This window comes from Ixodes scapularis, unplaced genomic scaffold, assembly GCF_016920785.2.
Source record: "Ixodes scapularis isolate PalLabHiFi unplaced genomic scaffold, ASM1692078v2 PGA_scaffold1__304_contigs__length_218370807, whole genome shotgun sequence".
In the NCBI taxonomy this organism is placed as follows: domain Eukaryota; kingdom Metazoa; phylum Arthropoda; class Arachnida; order Ixodida; family Ixodidae; genus Ixodes; species Ixodes scapularis.
In genome coordinates, this window is record NW_024609846.1 from 190,110,438 (window position 1) to 190,129,772 (window position 19,335).

The 19,335-nt window shown below is 46.4% G+C and overlaps 1 protein-coding gene and 1 pseudogene across 1 annotated transcript in view; one reads left to right on the plus strand and one right to left on the minus strand.

Moving 5' to 3' along the window:
* The window catches only part of LOC115318135, a 34,475-nt gene extending 31,798 nt beyond the window's left edge, over window positions 1-2,677 (minus strand). The window contains exons 1-2 of the mRNA XM_029977850.2: window positions 2,671-2,677; window positions 1,105-1,327 (exon numbers count right to left, since the gene is read on the minus strand). Of these exons, the coding sequence (XP_029833710.2) occupies window positions 1,105-1,327; window positions 2,671-2,677 (230 nt within the window). The remainder of the gene's footprint in view (window positions 1-1,104; window positions 1,328-2,670) is intronic.
* A 4,093-nt stretch (window positions 2,678-6,770) lies between these two features.
* The window catches only part of LOC120841193, a 76,942-nt pseudogene continuing 64,377 nt past the window's right edge, over window positions 6,771-19,335 (plus strand).

The following is a 19,335-nucleotide window of genomic DNA, read 5'->3' on the forward strand; positions in this document are numbered from 1 at the left end:
TTTACACCACCGCAGACGAATTTAGCGTTTTCCACACTGGACAATGAAGCGTTTAACGGCTAACTATCATGAAAAACAAACTTATCCGCAGCCAAACCGAACTTGGTTGCACCCTTAAAGCATGATTTTCTTCTTCCGCCGCGGAGCTAGCGTCAACACGCCACAACGGAAGAACCGGGCGCTTTTGTAGCATGGTGCGAATGACGAGGAGAAACCCCCGGGATTCATCTCTCGTGCGAATACCCCTCTCAGCGCCGGATTAGTGTCACAAGACGGTGAAAGCTGAGAGCTTTATAAGGCTGTCAGTTGGGAAAGTTACCGCCCATGGAATTTGTTTGTTGTCACTGTACTAGTTCATACCTTGATCTAAAAAGAGAGCTGAGACTTTGTACATTTTAAAAGGATACTGAACCGAAATTTCGAGCTCACTAAACAAGGCCGGGCGGATAGGTGGGAAGCTGCAAAATAAAACATATCACTCATATGGCCATATATCTAACAGATCGCCGTATTGCTTGGAAAAGAAGTGCGCGATTGGAATCTGGCTGACTAGGCCGACGAGAGAAGGCACGTCACGATTCTCATTCTCTCTCCTCCTCGCAACGTCCCGTCAAGCTGGTGAACCGAAGCGAGGAGGAGAGAAGGGAGGCCGCTTCTCCTTATACTCAAGTTCTCCCGGAGGACAGTTACGTCAAAGAACTCGCTTGATAGCGCCCGTCTTTTCCAAAAGTATGGCCATCCGTTCGAGATATTGATGTACGAGTGATGTTTTGGAGTTGTAGCGTCCCGTTCAACACTTCTGCGGCCTTACTTTGTGAAGTCCAAATTTCGATCCAGTATCCCTTTAAACATTAGCATTTCGAGAAACTGAAATCTGAATTGGCGTGTAGGTTTGTGATCACCCATAAAGAAACACTTCGCGCGTTGAATTATGGGATGTTAGAGGTCACGGCTTTATGGAATGCGGCTTGACGAAATACGGAGAACCTATCAAAAGAACGTTTCACGTTGGAAAAATAGTTCGAAACAACGAGTTAAACCTATGCTGGCTAGAAACCTGCACCCACGAATATCCCTGGTACGCATGTGAAGTAAGAATAATACCCGTGGTCAATTCCTATTCCGAATTGGGTGGTTCCGTTGGCGTTCCGGGCAAATTCCAGAAACCACTTCAACCCGGCCGAGCTGCGGTTGAGAAAGGTGCCCCTATCAGATCTGTAGAAGTAGTCCAAGAAAATGATGTCGCAGAGGCCTTCCTCGGGCCGCGCTGCAGTTGTTTTGAATCGAGCCCCAAAAGTACATATAATCGTCTTATTCGGCAGCGTCCCTGCAAAAGAAAATGCTGTATTACGAACCAAAGTGAATGAGCGGGTCACTTTTTAAACTAGGACCCCACCTTACGTGGCCCTAATTGTGCAGTCCTATGGGCCTAAGTGCTTCTATGCATCAGTTAGTGACATAGTACTTAGGCTTTCCTATGGCTCCTCCCCGATTCGCCACATAATCACCAAAGTGCCAGAGATGAGCCAAAGATGCTGCGTATCAACCGAAGCAGCCGCAGGAAAGCCTAATTCAGGCACTTGTATAACAATGTAGGCTCAAAGCTAAAGAGCGAAAAGAAAACAGCCAGTGTTGCCGTTTCTTAGGCAACACTGGCCCAAAGGAGCTAGGCGACAACCGCAAAACGAAGTAGTGAAGCCTGACTCTGGTACTTGTTTGGCAGTTTAATCTAGACCAATGCACGGGCCGGAATTCTTAGGCCCGGCCAGGTAGAGACATGGCCCAGGCCCGGCCGGAGCCCGGCCATTTTTTGTTTAAATATGAGCCTGAGCCGGGTCCGAGCTTGACAGATTATAAACATGAGCCCGAACACGTTTGCAGGCTTTAACACAAAAACTATCTAAGCATAAAGCGCGCACTCTCCCACTATGCTGGTTTACGTTTTCATACGTTTTCTTTTACATACTTGAAGGTTTTCCGAAAGCAAAACGTTTTGTATTTTTTATTTTTTTTTTGTCTTTTGCGGCGCCGTAGTGATTTTGCGCTTGGCTTGCTTGTTTACAATGAAACTAAAAGACCAAGGAGCACACTTTTTGTTATCAACAATTTTGAATTTGTGACACACAACCGCTCAGGCACGGCCCAAAAAAATGTTTTGCTCAAGCCCCAACTCGGCCCGGGCCCGAGAAATTGCATACTACCCGGGCCGAGCCCTGCCCGCGGACCGGGCCGGTCTCGGGTCTTTGGGCTGGCCCGGGCCAGTGCAGTGCCCTAGTCCAGTGTCAGAAGACGCATATTCTGGAAAACTAATATCATGCTTGGTTATACCCTAATAAATTGCAGATTTAAGAAGCATAAACTGCAAGACAAAAACCAAATATATTGGCACAGATAATTGTGCTTGTCGCGTACATGCTCAGATATCCGATTATTCCCAAATGCAATATAAAAACGAAGGATGTGAACATGCGTCGAAGTGCTGCTTTCCAACCTCGTGAAGGAGAAGAGAATCACAAAAATATTGGAAAGATTAGAAGAAAATGCTTAAACGCGGACAATTAAAATATCATTCGTGTTTCCGAGAAAGTATGTCAGACACGTATTTTCGGGTACGGCACTATTCGCAAAGGCTTTCCAGGAAGACCACGTAGTCCTTGAGACTAAAACGACCTGCCATGTTTCTATAACCTATCTCACGAGTTGTGTGTAGCCACGACCGGACTGGAAGCGCGCGCTCTCTTTCTCTTCTTGCGGCCTATGCAATCGCCCGGGAGTCAATGGCATTTTTTCTCCGTAGGTAATTCACTTGCTTGCCGGCAGGGCGCAACCACCTCACCCCAGTTCACCCCACTGGGAGAGTCCCTTCGAGCTGCTTTGCGCTGGTGTTCGAGCTTCGTAGGTTGCTGTTTTGGCAACTGTTTGTTGAACTTCGCTTCGATTTAAGTCACTCTACCGACAGGCTGTGTCATCAGCAAACTCCGTTACCCTGTGACAAAAAATCAGCTGGATATGGGCACAAGCCCTCGAGGAAGCACTTTAAGCGGTAGTATGCACTGCGCGAAAATTGTATAGACTACTACACGCTCGTCTAGAGCAGATGACCGACCTCATGTGCGGCCTATGAAACAATGATGCAGACCACGGCAATAGGTAGATTGGGCCTGCTTACATTTCACGAGATTGCAACAGACGTCCTGGAGGTAAAGACATGTATAGTTTTTCCGCAATTGCAATCGCTGTCTCTACTTACTGCTTTTTACTCCCGAATCTCTGGGAGATGTGCGTCAAATATTCACCGTTTTGGGCTCATCAGAAGCGCTGTAGATATGGCTGAGGGTCTAAACGTAAGGATCAGGTGTCAAAGGCTATAAAAATCTCGGCCGCAAGTTGCGACAGCGTTGAGATACACTATCAGACCTGTGCTGTGCAAACGGCAAAGGGTAGCCTAGGTGACAGCGCCCCCCGCGAATTGCGGCGGGAGGTGGTGATTGCCCTAATTGGTAAGGCCGTAAGAAGAAAAAGAGAGCGCGCGCTTCCAGTCCGGCCGTGGTGTAGCAAAGACAAAGGCATTGGCGCGGGCACGTGGTTTTCAGATGTGCTTTCGTTTCGCGAGTGCTCGTGATAAGAAAGCAAAAAATGAAAGCCGTTTACAACTTCCTGTAACGCCGAATTAGAGCACAGCTCTTGAGGAGGGGGGAAAGACGCGGAGGGGGGGGGGGGGGGGGCACGGGACCTGGGAGGCCATGTGACCTCGGAGGGAGGTCACGTGGCCGGGGGTCACGTGACCTGGGGAGTCACGTGACCGGGGGGCCCACGTGACCTGGGTCACGTGACCTCGGAGGGGGGGGGGTCACGAGGCCTAGGGGGTCACGTGACCTGGGGGATCAGGTGACCTCGGGGTCACGTGACCTTGGGGGGGTCACGTGACCGTGCGGTTACGCCGACGCCGACGCCGACGCCACTCAAGCCGGAAACGGGCGCTTAAAGGCGCATTCCCACCGGCGATGTAAGCAGTCGCGCGATGCGACTAGATCGCATCGCAAGAAAAGTTAGATGGTCACACCGGTGTGCGCGATGAGCGAGTTCAACGCCTTCGTTGGCGAGTCGTTTCTGGAAAACTCTCGCTCCGAACGCCGTTGATTGGCTCAGCCGCTCCGCGAGTAGATCGCATCGCAAAAAAGTCGGGTCGAGTAGCGACTGCTCAAATCGCGTCGCTTTTTGCCCGCGATGGTCGCTTTTGCGACGAAAGTTATCGCGCGACTAGATCGCATCGCCGGTGGGAACGCGCCTTAAGAGCTGCGCTCTAATATGAAAGCCAGGCCCTCGCGCCTGTGCTTTCGCCTCTAGTGCACGCAACTCATGAGATGCAGTATAGAGTGTCATGGGTCAGTTGAGAATTTGAGTTACTCATATTAAGCAACATGTTTTTTTATATGCAGCATTTCCCTGTTTTGATGAGTTTTAGGATATATTCTATTAGCATCCGAATGAATTAACCGCCAGCTCAGTTGAGGGGCGGGGCATTTGGGTGCGAAACGGGGAACATAAACGTCCACCAAAACGGTCTTCGCTGCACCTCTCAAACCATTTTATCTGTCCGTGTAGCAGCGCCATCTGCAATTCAATGTTTCACGTTACGACGCACCTTAGTGGGCGATGTGTGCCGTCAAAGTCAAATCAATGTCGCCCGAGGGTCACGTGACTTTCGGTAGCGACGCAGTGATGCTTAAGGGAAGTGTAGTCACGCGATTGAGTCACAGCGCTGGATCGCTTGACTTGTAGCGTCTGCAGCGCTCCCCCGTACGCTGGACTGTGCGTCGAGCAAGTGAGGGAGATGAGGATAAGAGAGGCACGGGGGGAACGTCCGAAAACCGATCTCTCATTGGAAGTTGAGGGTGGAATTAAATCTTCACTGTACTCGTCGAACGTGTCCGAATGCCAAAATCAAACGCCGGATGCCGGCGTTCCGCGTTCTACCCTGTGCGACAAGTGCAGTGGAGGAAAGGGCAGCCAGCATCAGGCCTACCCACTAATCCCTCCAATCAAAGCTCGGTGTTCTGACATCCGGCCGCGCTCTCGTCTTCTCCTCTCCTTCACTTTCTCGGCGTGTACGAGAAGACATGGCACTCTCCAGCGGTGCGGGAAACTTGAGCGGCATTAGTGTTAATGACTGAAAACATCGCCCATTTAGAGTCATGCCAGTCGCTCAACGATAGTCATTTTCGCAGAAAAGAAGCGGATGTCTCTGATACTTACAAGGAAGTGGTGTTGTTGTAGTCGTTCTTATTGTTGTTGTTGTTGTCACTGTCGTTGGTGTAGTCGTTCTTATTGTTGTTGTTGTTGTTGTTGTTGTCACTGCCGTTGTCGTTGACGTAGTCATTCTTATTGTTGTTGTTGTTGTTGTCACTGCCGTTTTTGTTGTTGTATTCTTAGGCGTTGCCTTCGGAGTTATTGCTTTTGATCTAGGTGGAGGGCCACCTGCCAATTTAAGGGAGCCAACCTCAGTCGTGCTGTCGAGTACTTCAGAGGCCCTCAAGCGGCGGAACTTGTAAAGAGCACATAACTACACACACATCTGCCAGTGCGTTCATTTTAACTTCAACCTCTTGTAATCACTCGCTCCATGTTAAACAAACCCTACGAGAGAGTTGCAATTCTATGGGAATTCTTTAGCTTAAGAAAAAATAAATTACTTCTGAGTGACTACCACATAGGAACCCTAGATGAGCATTAAAGTGAGTAAAATCATAGAAAAAGTTAATGGTTTACAACAAAAAAAAATTGAATTGAAGCATTCCGAGAATACTGTTGTTACTCCGCCCTTATGCCGAATTCTTACTAGGGGTTGAACTCGGTCGGCAAAGCGGTCACGAATGCGGTTCCTTGACATCCGATAACATTTCTCGAGGGGTTAACAAAGAAAACGAGCTGATTCATTTCGCGGTTGCAATTTTAACGCCAGTGTAAATGTACCTTAAATAAGCAGTCGCGTTTACGCGGCTTTAAAAAAAAAAAAACACTGCATATCAAGATAAGAAATTAATCTTAACAGGCAATTTAATGTTCGTGCAAAATGACCAGTCCTAGGAAGTAGTGTAATTTGTCTGGTAAGCTGAAACCCTGTTATACCCCTGTTACAGTGGCCGTTTCAACGATCATTGAGCTTGTAAAATAATTTGATTAGGACTTTCTGCTTGAGTGAAAACGATGAAAAGGACATGCTAGATCACGAGAAAAACGAAAGAGCAGGAGGAAGAGAAGGAAGTGTGAAACGAGATCACCTCAACGAATACAGAACGACGCAATGCTTACCGAACGCCTCAACGGATCCTCGCTCAATAATCACCTGTGCCTCGCTCAATAATCACCTGCACACTGGACCCAACTTGAACCCAGGATTCCTCCAAGTGTTATTGAACTTTCGTGTTCATAATATCGCTCTTAGTGCCGACATAGAGAAGGCGTTTCTACAGGTGTCTCTCGTTCCGGAGGACAGAGACGCTCCTCGCTTTCTCTGGTTCAGAGACATTCCTAAGGGTGATATTTCACTCAACCTGCTGGAGACGAGCAGACTGACGAGAGTACCCTTTGCAGCCTCGTGCAGTCCCTTTCTGCTTGCAGCAACAATTCGACATCATTTGGATAGTGTCAAAGAATCATATCCAAAGACCTCGGAAATCATTGCTGCGTATCTGTATGTCAATGACCTGCTCACAGGTGCAGAAAGAAATGAGCAAGCACGGGCACTTTACGAAGAAGCCTTCAACATCATGACCAGAGCGCGCATGAGACTCTGCAAGTGGAACAGATACGACGACGACCTGCAGCGAGTTTTCACTTCAAACGCAGAAAAGGAGGGGACACCAGCCGCTGGTGACAACATAAAAAACGTAAAGATTCTCAGCCTGCTAGGAAACCGGAAAGATGATCGGCTAGCTATAAACCTGAAAGACGTACTCAAGTTAATGGACAAGAGAAAGGTCACTAAACGCAGCCTTCTGCCAAAGTCAGCCCGGATATATTATCCTCTCAGAGTGATCGCTCCCGTAGTCGTTACGGTGAGGCTATTGTTTCAGAGACTATAGGAGTTGGTATTGGAATGGGACGAATGTCTTCCAAACGACATTGCTGATGAGTGGTCGGACTGGTGTTCCCAACTTCCTGCGCTTCAAAAGTGTCGATTCCTCGAAAACACGCGAACCTGAGTCAAAGGAGCGATGACACGACTGTCCAACTTCACTTGTTCGGAGATGCTAGTCCCAAGGCCTCCGGGGCAGTGGCCTACCTTAGGACAGAAATCGGAAGAAACGTAACGATTGCACTTCTGATGTCTAAATCAAGAGTTGCTCCTCTGAAGAAGCTGACCCTTCCAAGGCTCGAACTAATGGGAGCCTTGATAGCGGCAAGGTTGCATCGTTACCTCATGAACACGCTGAACATATCCATACAAGCCGCATACCTAAGGACTGATTTGAACATCGCCATGCACTGGGTCAAGGGGTCTGCTCTGAGATGGAAGCCTTTCGTGGCAAACCTCGTGGCGGAAATTCAGCAACTCACGACCCTGTACAATGGGGGCACTGTCCGAGCAGCGAAAACCCTGCAGACCTGTTGACCAGAGGAGTGACACCTCCTACGTTAGTCGCTGGCTTACTTTGGTGGAACGGACCGGACTGGTTACTGAACTCTCAATGGGAATGGCCACAACGAATTGCGAGGGAACGACAGGACGAAAACGACGTTCACCGACAGAAACAACGGGAAAGAATTTCATGTGTTGCGCTCGTGGTAATGGAACCTCTAGTTCCAATGCAACACTACAGCAAGCTAAATCACCTCCTGCGTGTGACAGCATGGATCCTACATTTTGTGCAGAACTGTCAGCGCAAAAAGAAGCAGGGAACATTAACAGAAACAGAGATGAACAACGCAGAGGATGTCCTAGTGCGACAAACGCAACGTGAAGAATTCAGGGAGCAACTGGCAACAATACGAAATGGGAAGATATGCGGCACAGTAACTCCGCTGGGATCCTTGGGAGCCTATCTTGACTCTAACGACATCTTACGAGTCGGGGGGAGGTTGCAGAAGGCGCAACGCCGGCTGGAGGAGACACATCCGATTATCGTGCCTCCCAAGCATCTTTTCACCGAGCTACTCATACGCACTACCCATGAACGCTTGCTCCATCCAGGCCTTCAGTACACTGTGGCGCAACTACAAGAGAAGTATTGGATTATAAACGCTAGACAGGCGACGAAGAGGATGCTTAAACGATGCGTGTCCTGCGATCGGCTTCAGTGCAAGCCGGTTACTGAGTCCGCAGCACCCCTGCCGGCACTGCGAGTCAATCCAGCGGATCCCTTCGAAGTCTCAGGCATGGACTTCGCGGGTCCTCTTTTCGCTAAAGATTGTGTGGTGGTGAAAAAATGCTACATTATCGTGATCACGTGTGTGGTTACCAGGGCTGTGCAGCTCGAGCTGGTGAGTGACCTGACAACAGAGAAGTTCATCCTAGCCTTCACACGATTCATCTCTCGAAGAGGACTGTGTCGAGTGGTTCTGACTGACAATGCTCAGACCTTTCACAGGGCTGACAAGGAGCTACGTGAACTTTGGGACAGAGTACAATGCGAACAGGTTTCTGGTGTATTCGCATCTCTACGTGTACAGTGGAAGTTTATTGTGGAGAGAGCTGCTTGGTGGGGCGGAGTTTCGGAGAAAATGGTACGAGGAGTAAAAACACCGCTAAAAGAGATATTGGGTCACGGTTACCTGATATTCGAGGAGGTAAACACAGTTCTAACGCAAGTCGAAGCAGTTTTACATTCCAGACCCCTAACATTCTTGTACTCCGAGACATCCGAACCAACTCCGCCCACACCTGCGCATTTTCTCGTCGGCAAACGGCTGACGTCCCTCCCTTCATGCGAACGACACCTCTCGTCTGACTCCGACGCCGCCGATATCCAAAGACGTTGGAAACACAGGCAAGCAGCGACTAAGCACTTCTGGAGGAAATGGCGAATGGAGTACTTGAATAAACTACGCTCAGCTCACCACTCCCGACCCACCAAATTCAGTGGACTCGACGAAGGTGATTTCGTCATAGTGTGCGAACATCTACAGCCACGTCAGAGCTGGAAAACAAGACGCGTAGTTCAAACTTTCCCCGGACGCGACGGACTTGTACGGTAATGCGCGGTTAAACTTCCCCATGATAAGGTTACCAAACGACTGCAGCAGCTTTTGTACGTCCTGGAGTCCCTCAACAAATGAGCAGGTCTATGCTCATTGCGGGGGAGTGTTTGTAAAATAATTTAATTAGGACTTTCTTCTTGAGTGAAAACGATTAAATGGACATGCTAGATCACGAGAAAAACAAAAGAGCAGGAGGAAGAGAACGAAGGGTGCAACGAGATCGCCTCAAGGAATACAGAACGACGCAATGCATACCGAACGCCTCACCGGATCACAACGTCTCTCACCAATGTAAATATTGTACAACCTTTTTATTCCTCCTCCTAACGCTATTTAACAAAGCCAACGGTCATTGGCGTTTCCCATCTAACATTCAGCAAAACTAAGTGGTCCGGTGTTACACAAAACATAGGCGTAAGAAACTCAATTTCGATCCCAGTTGAAAAAAGAGAATAAACCAAAACACGTCACAACACCAGTTTAAAAAGTGATGGGAATGAATCATCTGTACACTTTACGAGAATTATAACAGTTTATTACAAAATATTTTATTTTTTTTCTTTGTTTCTAGAGTAAAGAAACGGTAATCAGAACGTTTAACAAGAATCCAAACAACAGAACGCGAGTCTTGTCGGCACCGACATCAAAACGGCCGCGTTCGCCGAGCGTGGACTTCACCGACGTGCCGTGACCGTTTGAGCGGCAGCTCTGGACCCAAATCATACCCCTTTTTAGAATATTTTCTGCTGCGGTACTTCTTAGATATACCTCCCCTAATCTTTCTCAATAGTAAGTGCTACGCTGGCGCTAGCCATTGGGGGGGGGGGGGGGGGGGGGCCTGCATCTTAGCGTTATTGGGTCAAATGCCTATCAGTTAACTGGGGTAGACCAGCTCAGTTGAACTCAGCGATAGTTCAACTCAGTGAGTGTTGGCGGCTTGATAGCTCTGGACCCAAATCATACCCCTTTTTAGAATATTTTCTGCAGCGGTACTTCTTAGATATACCTCCCCTAATCTTTCTCAATAGTAAGTGCTACGCTGGCGCTAGCCATTGGGGGGGGGGGGGGGGGGGCCCTGGAACTTAGCATTATTGGGTCAAATGCCTATCAGTTAACTGGGGTAGACCAGCTCAGTTGAACTCAGCAATAGTTCAACTCAGTGATTGTTGGCGGCTTGATGGCGGTTGAGGCTGCCGTATATAACACCGCTCAGTCGCCATTGAGTCAATATTTGTTGGCTCAATGATCGTTGAAGCGTCCCGTGTAATACTCCTGTATGTGTTCCTGTTACGCGGACCGTTCCACCAATCACTGAGCCAACACCTTATTGACTCTAACCCGATCGAGCAGTGTTAGACGGCAGCTCCAACTCCCATCAAGACGCTAAAGATCATTGCGTTTATTGAGCTGGCCTACCTCAGTTTACTGATGAAGCTTCCCACCAATAGAGATCAAGATGGCGGCTCCCACAGACATTCTACTAACGGCCAGCACCAGCGAAGAACGCACTACTGCGGAAGATTGGGGGAGGTATCTAGAAAGTATTGTAGCAGCAATTGTTGTCGCAAAAAGTATGATTCCGGGCCAGTGCTGCCGCTGAAACTATCACGCACTTTGCCGAAGCCCATGCTCGGCGAACGCGGCCATTGTGATGTCGGCGACGATAAGGCTCTCGTTTTGTCTGTGTTGTTTGAACTTCTGCGAAACGTTTTGATTATCATTTCTTTACTCTAAAGATTAATAAGCAGTTCAACATAGTTGGTGTTAGACGTAGATTGTGAAAGAAAAGTGCGCATATAATTCATTTGCATCACTTTTTAGAAAGGTGATATGACTTCAGATTTTTACGTTTCGGATTCAACTGGGATTTAAAGGTGGGGTTGTTAGTCCTATCTACACTGTAACACCGGACAGCTTAGTCTTGCTCAATGACAGTTGAGAGATGCCAACGATTGTTGGCTCAATTATCGTTGAAACGCCCCGTTGTTACTTTTGGCCCGAGGCGAGTGTCTATCGACTCACCAACCGACCTGCCCAGTTTGGTCGCCGAGTGCCGCCTGAGCTGAGGCCACGACGATGGATTACCTGGTAAAGATTTAGAAAGACAGCTCCAACTGCAAGGGACGAAGCAAGTTCGTCTTCGCCGAATGAGGAAGGGGTCCCGGTGGGAACTTCCGTGAAGGTCGACCTTTCCTCAGGCAGGGGATAAAGGTTCAGATTATCCTCTGCCGCTACACGCGGATTATCCGGCGAAACTCTTTCGGGAGCAACGACGCCGCGTGATGGAGGGAGCATCAGGATCGACGGGCCGACAGCGGACCCATTGTCGCCGCCTCGTCGACCCACCCTCCCGACCTCAACTGCCAGAGTTCCCAGGCGCCACAACGTGAAAAAGCGTCTGCCACGCAATTGTATCGGTGTGTGTTGTGCGTGCTCGAAAGGATGAGCATGAGCGGAGCAATGCCATGAGACGTTCTTTGGTTTCTCGGCCACCATTAGCTGGAAACGCTGGGGTACAAACCACACCTCCCAAATAAGAAAGTCGTATGGTGCTGACAGATATGTCGTTATAAGCGAAGCCCGAAGCTAGGCAAAGACTGCGCCCGACGATTGCATCAATATTCGGCTCAAGCTTTACTCGAAGCCGAGCGCTGACGCAGAACTCATTTCGTATCCGTGTCCAGAGTTGGCGTTCGCTGGTGTCGCAAACATGTCAGCACTACGGTCCTGTCTTCTAGGTGGTGTTTGTACAAAGCAGCAACCTTCTAAGAAATGGAAACAAGGGGTCGCAAACGTTCTCTATGATTTTGTATATCATGTAAACAAACCCTGTTTATTTCGAGGGAGACCCGTCTTGTCATCGTTCCCTCTTGGATATACTCCGGCGCCTGGCACGAGTCGCCCCGACACCACCAGGGAAACCACTTGGGGGCAACACAGTGTAATAGCGACATAACTCCCCTTTGGCGCCATAAAACTCGGCTCTCTTACGGAGGCGAAGTGTAGGGATAGTTTGTTTTTTTCCCGCATATTGTAGAAGATGCATAATGCATTATTAGGCTTGATGAATAAAAAAAACGTCAATCAGTGGGAATAAATTGAGCGATCATAATGTATTTCCTGTTTCAGTATAACCTTTTAACACAAAATACTTTTTTCAAGAGCTGGCATTATACGTAAAACGCTATGCTCAACGTGAAAAAAAAAATATCCTGACCAAGACTACACTACAAAATCATAGCTCATATCAGTCAATGAACGAGCATATACAAGCCCTGCTTAGTTATAGCTAATCATACCTTACCACAATTAGCGGTGTTTACAAGGCGGCGCAGCGGCGAAAAATCCTGCACATATTTTAGATGATTCGAAATACTAGAAATTATTTTCCTCACAAATGGTTCCTTTTACATCCATATACCTCGGCATTTACAACTAGTAACAGAAATGTACCTGAGATACCGATTCTGAGGATATCTCGTTCATAGTACTACACAAGACACACAGAAAAGCAGAACATCTCATTTTGCTGATAATTTTATAGTAATAGATTCGTTACGCCTAACCACTAATATATTGACAGCTAGGAGATAACGCCACAATTAATTTCCTAAAAATCACTCGTCGTCTTATTGCTTTCAATATATAAATAAGTATGGCCCTGTCATGTGCACAATCGCTACCTAAATCGCATTTTCTTTTTTATCAAGTGTAATCATAATTTATGCATTAAGTAAACTCTTATTTGCTTTAATTTCTTTCTTTCCGTTTGATGTATATTTAGACTCTTTCGTGCTTTTACTTTAAGATCCCTTAAAGGTACATTTAATGTTCGCATATCGATGTCTTTATCGTAATTTCCGAACTTGCAACATTAGCGCATATTATACCTTTTGAAATATATGTTTGAAGTCTACTATATTTACTGTTGTAAATTAGTACGTATGTCCGACATTTACGCGGTATATGCTCGCCTTGCACCAACCTGTCAACAATAGGGGGTAGAAGCTTTGTCAAGTAGCAACGGCGATTTTTTCTCTGCTTCCTGTTTCGCTCTTGAACATAAACGTTTCAAATAAAGAGAGTCAGAGCCCAGACCGTGCGATCCTCAACCCGACACCGTAGCTCGGCGCCACGAGGAAGATGTACAGCTATGTATGACTCGCGTTAGCCTGCGCTAGCACGCGAACGTCCACGCGCGCAGTTCAACAATGACGAGTCCACGTAATCTTACAATGTAACTGGGTGCATCATAACTGTGGTGCCTGGACCGCGTCTTCGACTGGTGTGTTTATTATCCTGTCCCGCCCATACATCAGAAGTGGTTTTCGAGTGGCAACAAATGACGTCACAGAAGCCGGAGTGTCATGCCTGTAGCGATCCTGGCGGTTGGCCGTAGAAATGCTGGCGAAAAGCACGAGCGAACGCAAGTGTCGCTGTCGTCACTGCGTCCCAGGCGTCCCAACTTCCAGCTGCTGTAGATTCCGTGGACTGTCACAGTAAAGAGCGACCTGAGGCAGAACAGGCGTCTGCCATATATACCACAACTGTTAGGACGCCGCCAGGATCGTGACCGGCGACAGCATGATACTTGTAGGACGTCATCAGGCGGAAATCGAGGGGCCACTTTTTTGGTCGCGGTAAACACACCAATCGGAGACGCTTTCCAGGCACCATAATCATAACGCACAAATGAATAGCCGGAGCGGGTCTATTAATTCTCTATTCCACACAAAAAGCAATAGATAGCATAGCGAGAGCGATAGACCTCCTTCCCTTTCAATGAACATCATGTGATATAGCTGTGATCTACCCGCAACGTGAAACATATCCGCCATCGGGTCAGATGTTGAAAACCGCCCAAGGCTTCCCGTAACAAAACACAGCAAATTTGAATGCACGAGTAGTTTATACAAGACACAATGTGTGCTTCCAGGCTGTACAATACGAGCTGGTGGGATCAATCATACTGCGTCAAAGACGCACAATCATGGCGTTCCTCATCTTCCTGTACGTGTTCTATCATCGCTGAACCAGTCATAAGTAAAAAAGCCTGGTGACTTGCCTTTTAATTCTGCTTGAATGTTCCCGTTACCTCGGCTGCGTCTCGACTTATGTTCTACGTTTCTTTTACAACGGCATTCAACTTAGGGACATGTGCCCTAGATTGATGATCCGCATGTGCAGAGTCTGCCGCTGCAACGCTTTTTGTACGAGCTTACCTTGCCAATTTATTATCTTAAAATTTATTCTTTACAAATATGTCAAAGAAAAAAGCATTCCGTGCTTCAGTAGAAAGCGGTCAAAAAATTCTGTTGCAAAAGCAGGGATCATGGGCTGAATTTGTTGTCCTCTCTACTTGCTTATTTGCTTATGGCGAAGGGGGCACCTATCTGTATTCGTCCAGTCCCACTAACGCATACGTGTATTGCAATTGGCCCCGTGGACATGAAGAGGCGCCATCTGGCGGCCCCTTTACGAGACGTAAGAGCAAGGATCATGTGACCGCTTCTGCGCTTCGTTGGTAACATGCAGGTTGAGGTGTACCCTTCACAGTTTGTGTTTAACTCGATAAATTTAACGAGAGCTCAGGGTTGATTTTCACCCAATTTATTCGTTGTACTTCTCGTCAAAATTAAACTCAAACAGCGCGACAACAGTGTCTTCGCGGCCTACAGATCTGGACACAGTGACCCGGCTGAGACACTTGTCTGTCACCTTTTTTCAAGGTATGTTCAAGGTATATAACTTCTAGTTTCATTCCCACTCTAGATGTTTAAACATCGAGATTAACCCAGTTTCGTGTTATTATACAGATTGCCACCAAATCGGTTGTCGTCGTGGCTTCGGACGCTTGTCAAGTGACCATACATCGATTCTGAGATTCTGGGATTGCATAGATTTCCGGACAAGTTTTCTTTCTTTTCCTTTCCCAGTCTGTCGGAAACAGACAGAGCAAATACAACCAAATCGCGAAAATGGCAGAGCAGGCGTTGAACTTGGAATTCCAATCGCCGGTTTGTTTCGCAGTTTGCTGGCGCTGTTTTAAAGACGCACAAAAAATAAAGTGTGCGTACCACATGATGCGAGGGCAATCCATGTAGCGTGTGTATTTTAGCTTTACGTTAAAGTAAGCAACAAAAAGAATTGACGATTGCGTCATTGAAACGTGAGCGTCCTTCGGATCCTTCCCTACCGCACAACACTCCAGAAATGGCAAGGGGCTCACCCTCGAACCTAAAGATCTAGGTTAAGATTCACACTGTTCTACCAACAAAATGCACGTAAAAAAAAAAAAAAGCGTTGTGCGAATTTATTTATTTTACGAGGCCGCTGGTAGTAGGCAGCGAGTGACAAGGGCCTTGCTAGGCCTTCTTCCCTGCCTTTCCAATCCAAACGCTGAAGACGTTTGGATTGTTTTCGTTTACTCAGGAAGCTGTGAATCGAGCGAACCTCATCGAGAATCGGAGTTTCTATTACGTATTTCCTTTCGTTTGCTGCTTGAAGTCCAAAAGCGCGCAAAAGGCAGGTAAAAGTATTCTCGATTTCCTTCACGGCGAAAGTGTCCGAGCGGTGTTGGGGACCATGAAGCTATCGCCGGGATTCGATCGTAACTTACACACAACTTCCCATCATCCCGCTTGGCGCATTCGGAATTGTTTTTCAAGCTTTCATCCTACGCGCGTTCCGCGTGACAGCAAAAACGTAATGGCCAACAGTTTCTGCTGCTAAGCGCTAAAGCACACAACCTAAGCAAAGCAAGGAGGAGAAAATACCTGAACTCGTCATGTGATACTGGTCACTACGTCACCAACATACGATCGCAGCGCTCCAATCGGTCCTGCTCGGGGCTAATGGCCAAATAGGCCCTTATGAGCTTTGACTCTGTTCGTGATCAGAGTCAGTCATCCGGCGAATAAAGCACATTTTGTGTTAACATCTGGCAAACGCTGATACGCGCTCTTAAAGTCACACTAAGTACACTTTTCGTTCGCTTCACTGCTTCGACACTCGTCTCCACTCACCGGGTCTCAGCCACACAAATAGACCGATGGCCACTACAGCAATGAGGAACAGGAAGATTGCCCCAGCAATGAGTATTCGGATGATCCTGTCACAAAGAATACAAAAAAATGTGAAGCTTCATTATGCTCGGAAAGACCGGTGAGCACATAATGTGATGAATGAAAACTAACACCTCACAGGAATGAAACAACACGCCTGTAGGTCACATGATGCAGTCATGTCACGTGACATTGCTTTCCTCTTTGAATATTAGGAGAAAATGACGTCATGTGACATCACCTACCACCAACATTTGGGGGGAGGTTAACATCACGTGACCTGAGGTCACACAACGTGATTAGATGACATTTATTTTTTTAGAACTTAACACTCTGAATTTGACACGCCCCAAGAAAAAAAAAATTCATGCTAGGCGTTAAAATGGTGTATCAGGATATCACTAAAATACGAAGCCAATTCATAGTTCCCGCCAGTGAACTCTGACGTAACAGTGTACCGCAAGAGGTCGGGGCGGTCAGAAGGGAGGCATTGCCGTAAGTCACGTGAGTTGTATCCCTCCTCGTGCTTACCGCGGCCTCGCGTAATGACGTTTTTATATTTGTGTTATTCTCTGCACCTGCGCGAGTAATCCAAGCATACAATTGTTTCTTTATTTGCTTTTCATCGTTTAATGTTGCTGTAACGGTAGAAGAAGAGGAGTCAGTGTACCTAGTAAACAAGTTCTGCTCATGTTCTAGACAAAACACGTACTTTATACTCGACGTTTACTTGCATTTGGTACACTCACCAGTTCGTATTATCTAGACGGTAAACATCTTGAGCCTGGAGAGTATCCCATGATTCGACGACCTCGGTGTCTGAACCTTCAGCAATGTGATCTGGCGTGTCGTATGCTACACATCCTAATTTCTGCGAGCGTTCTAATTTTTATTTGCAAAACTCCATAGCTTGTTTTGTGCCTAGTATGGCTCTGTACTATCGGACTGATGGCATGCACTCGTGCACTGGCTTGTACCCGCAATGCTTTCATCATTGACCTCCATTACGTCGATCTACAGACTCTTCGTTTTCAACTTTTACAGCGCGCAAACTAACAAACGGCGCAGTGATCAAAAGCTAGTGGAACTGAAACTTCGTTTTCTACAATCGCTCGTGGAGAAGACAGAAAAAAAAACGTCTTAAGCGCTGTCATGGGGAGCACGAGGAGTGACACTCACGTGACTTCAGGCAAACACAATTTAGTCACGTAAGTTAATATGTTCCTTCTTACCATCCCGATACCTTGCGGTACACTGTTACGTCACAGGGCACTGGCGGGCACTTTGAATTGTTTTGGCGTGTCAGAGGCCCATTAATTTAGCAGGGAAATTGGCACGTGACATTAATTTTCTCACTAATATTGGCGCGGAAATTGAGGTGACGGTCCTTTATGTCGCGATTTTTTCTCATAATTTCTCATTAGATCCAGCCAATAAAAACATAAAGCGTTAAAAAAATTAATCGTCAAGTTCCTCCTATAATTGCTTAGTTTTTGTACTGAAGAGAGACAATACAGTTCCGTTCTGCATATTATTGTAAAATGTTCGATGAATCAAGCACTGAGCTTTCATCTGAAATTAGGTTAGGTCGAAATCGGCACATTTAATCATTAAAAAAACTAACGAAATCCAGTCGGTCTACTTTAGCAGCTGTTCAGTTTTCCGGCTAATTCTAGGAAAGGGAAAGGGGGGATATTGACGTCTTTAAACATATGGCCAAAACGGTTTCGACATTAAATTTTGAGTGGAAATTTTATCATGTGACCTTCAAGCCAATTTAATTTACCCGCTATATTTCACCGGGCAAATATCATAATGTTACCTTCTCTCACGTACCAATACAGCAATTCTATTTCCTAGCTAAATTTAGCGGGGAATTTAAAGTCACGCGTACCATGCACCAAGTTACTTTCCTCACTATATTTTGCTTTAAAAATTGGTGTCACGTGAAATATCTGAATATTCAGATTTTCCCGCTCAATACGTTGCGACAATTGATAAAGAGACAGGTTGATATCCAGTTGCCGAGGCGACTGTTGAATACTTTGTAAAAATGCTTAAACTATCGCTCGTTCAGTAGCATAGTAATTTAGATTTTTGGCATGTCGTTATGTGATAAATCTTCCTCACTTTATTTTCAAGTATTAAAATGTAATACGAAGTATGAGTAATTCTACAAACTTGACAACATTAAGGTTATGGGCTGCTATGACATTTTATTAATTACCTTCGATAAACATTTCTACATTAGTTTGTGCCTGAATAATGCAGGATCAATGGAACAAAATGTTAATTTTAATCTCACTCGATTTGGCGCAGACGGAATCACTAAATAAACTAGGCTTTTATTATACGAAAACCGACTTCATCAGAAATTTATTTTTCTTCCTTTTTTGCGGTGTACCATTTAGCGCTAGAATTATACACCGTAGGAAACAATTTGCGAGATAGGACAAGAAATATTTTTTTCAATATGGTGCCAGTCTTCAACACTCCAAATGCGATGCGCTTGCTTTTAACTGGAACAGATTTTAATTTTTTTTTAAGGAAAAGTTAATTAAATTTAAGGGAGAAACTCCTTCACCCTGTACTTATCAGGATCGCCGGTCATTTCATGACGGGATAATCGTCTTGGAAAGATCACGAATTAACAAAAATTAATAAACTTTTTAAGTATTGGTTTTTTAGGTGATCTTCCAATAGCAGGATTGACGAAAATCACTACTGGAGACAAGGCTAATTAAAATAATTCCCGAAAAAGTAATGGCGTCTTAAAAATTGACGATTAATCTTCGCGTTTTCTTTTTGTCCAATTTGAAAATTTCGCGCCAAGAAAAAAGCGTTACAAGCCCCGCCCACAATGACGCCAAGAAGGTTGCAAGAAAAGTGACGCAGACGCGTCAGTCAGCTCGTCACTCGCCTAGTCGGCCCATCCACCAATGACAAGCTGCCGAGGTAGTGACGACATACTGGATATATCTACACCACTCTTCCGAGTGTGAATGTGGCGAGGGCTTGCGGTGATCCTTTTGCGCGTAATTTTAAAATCGGATGAAAAAGTATAAAAATT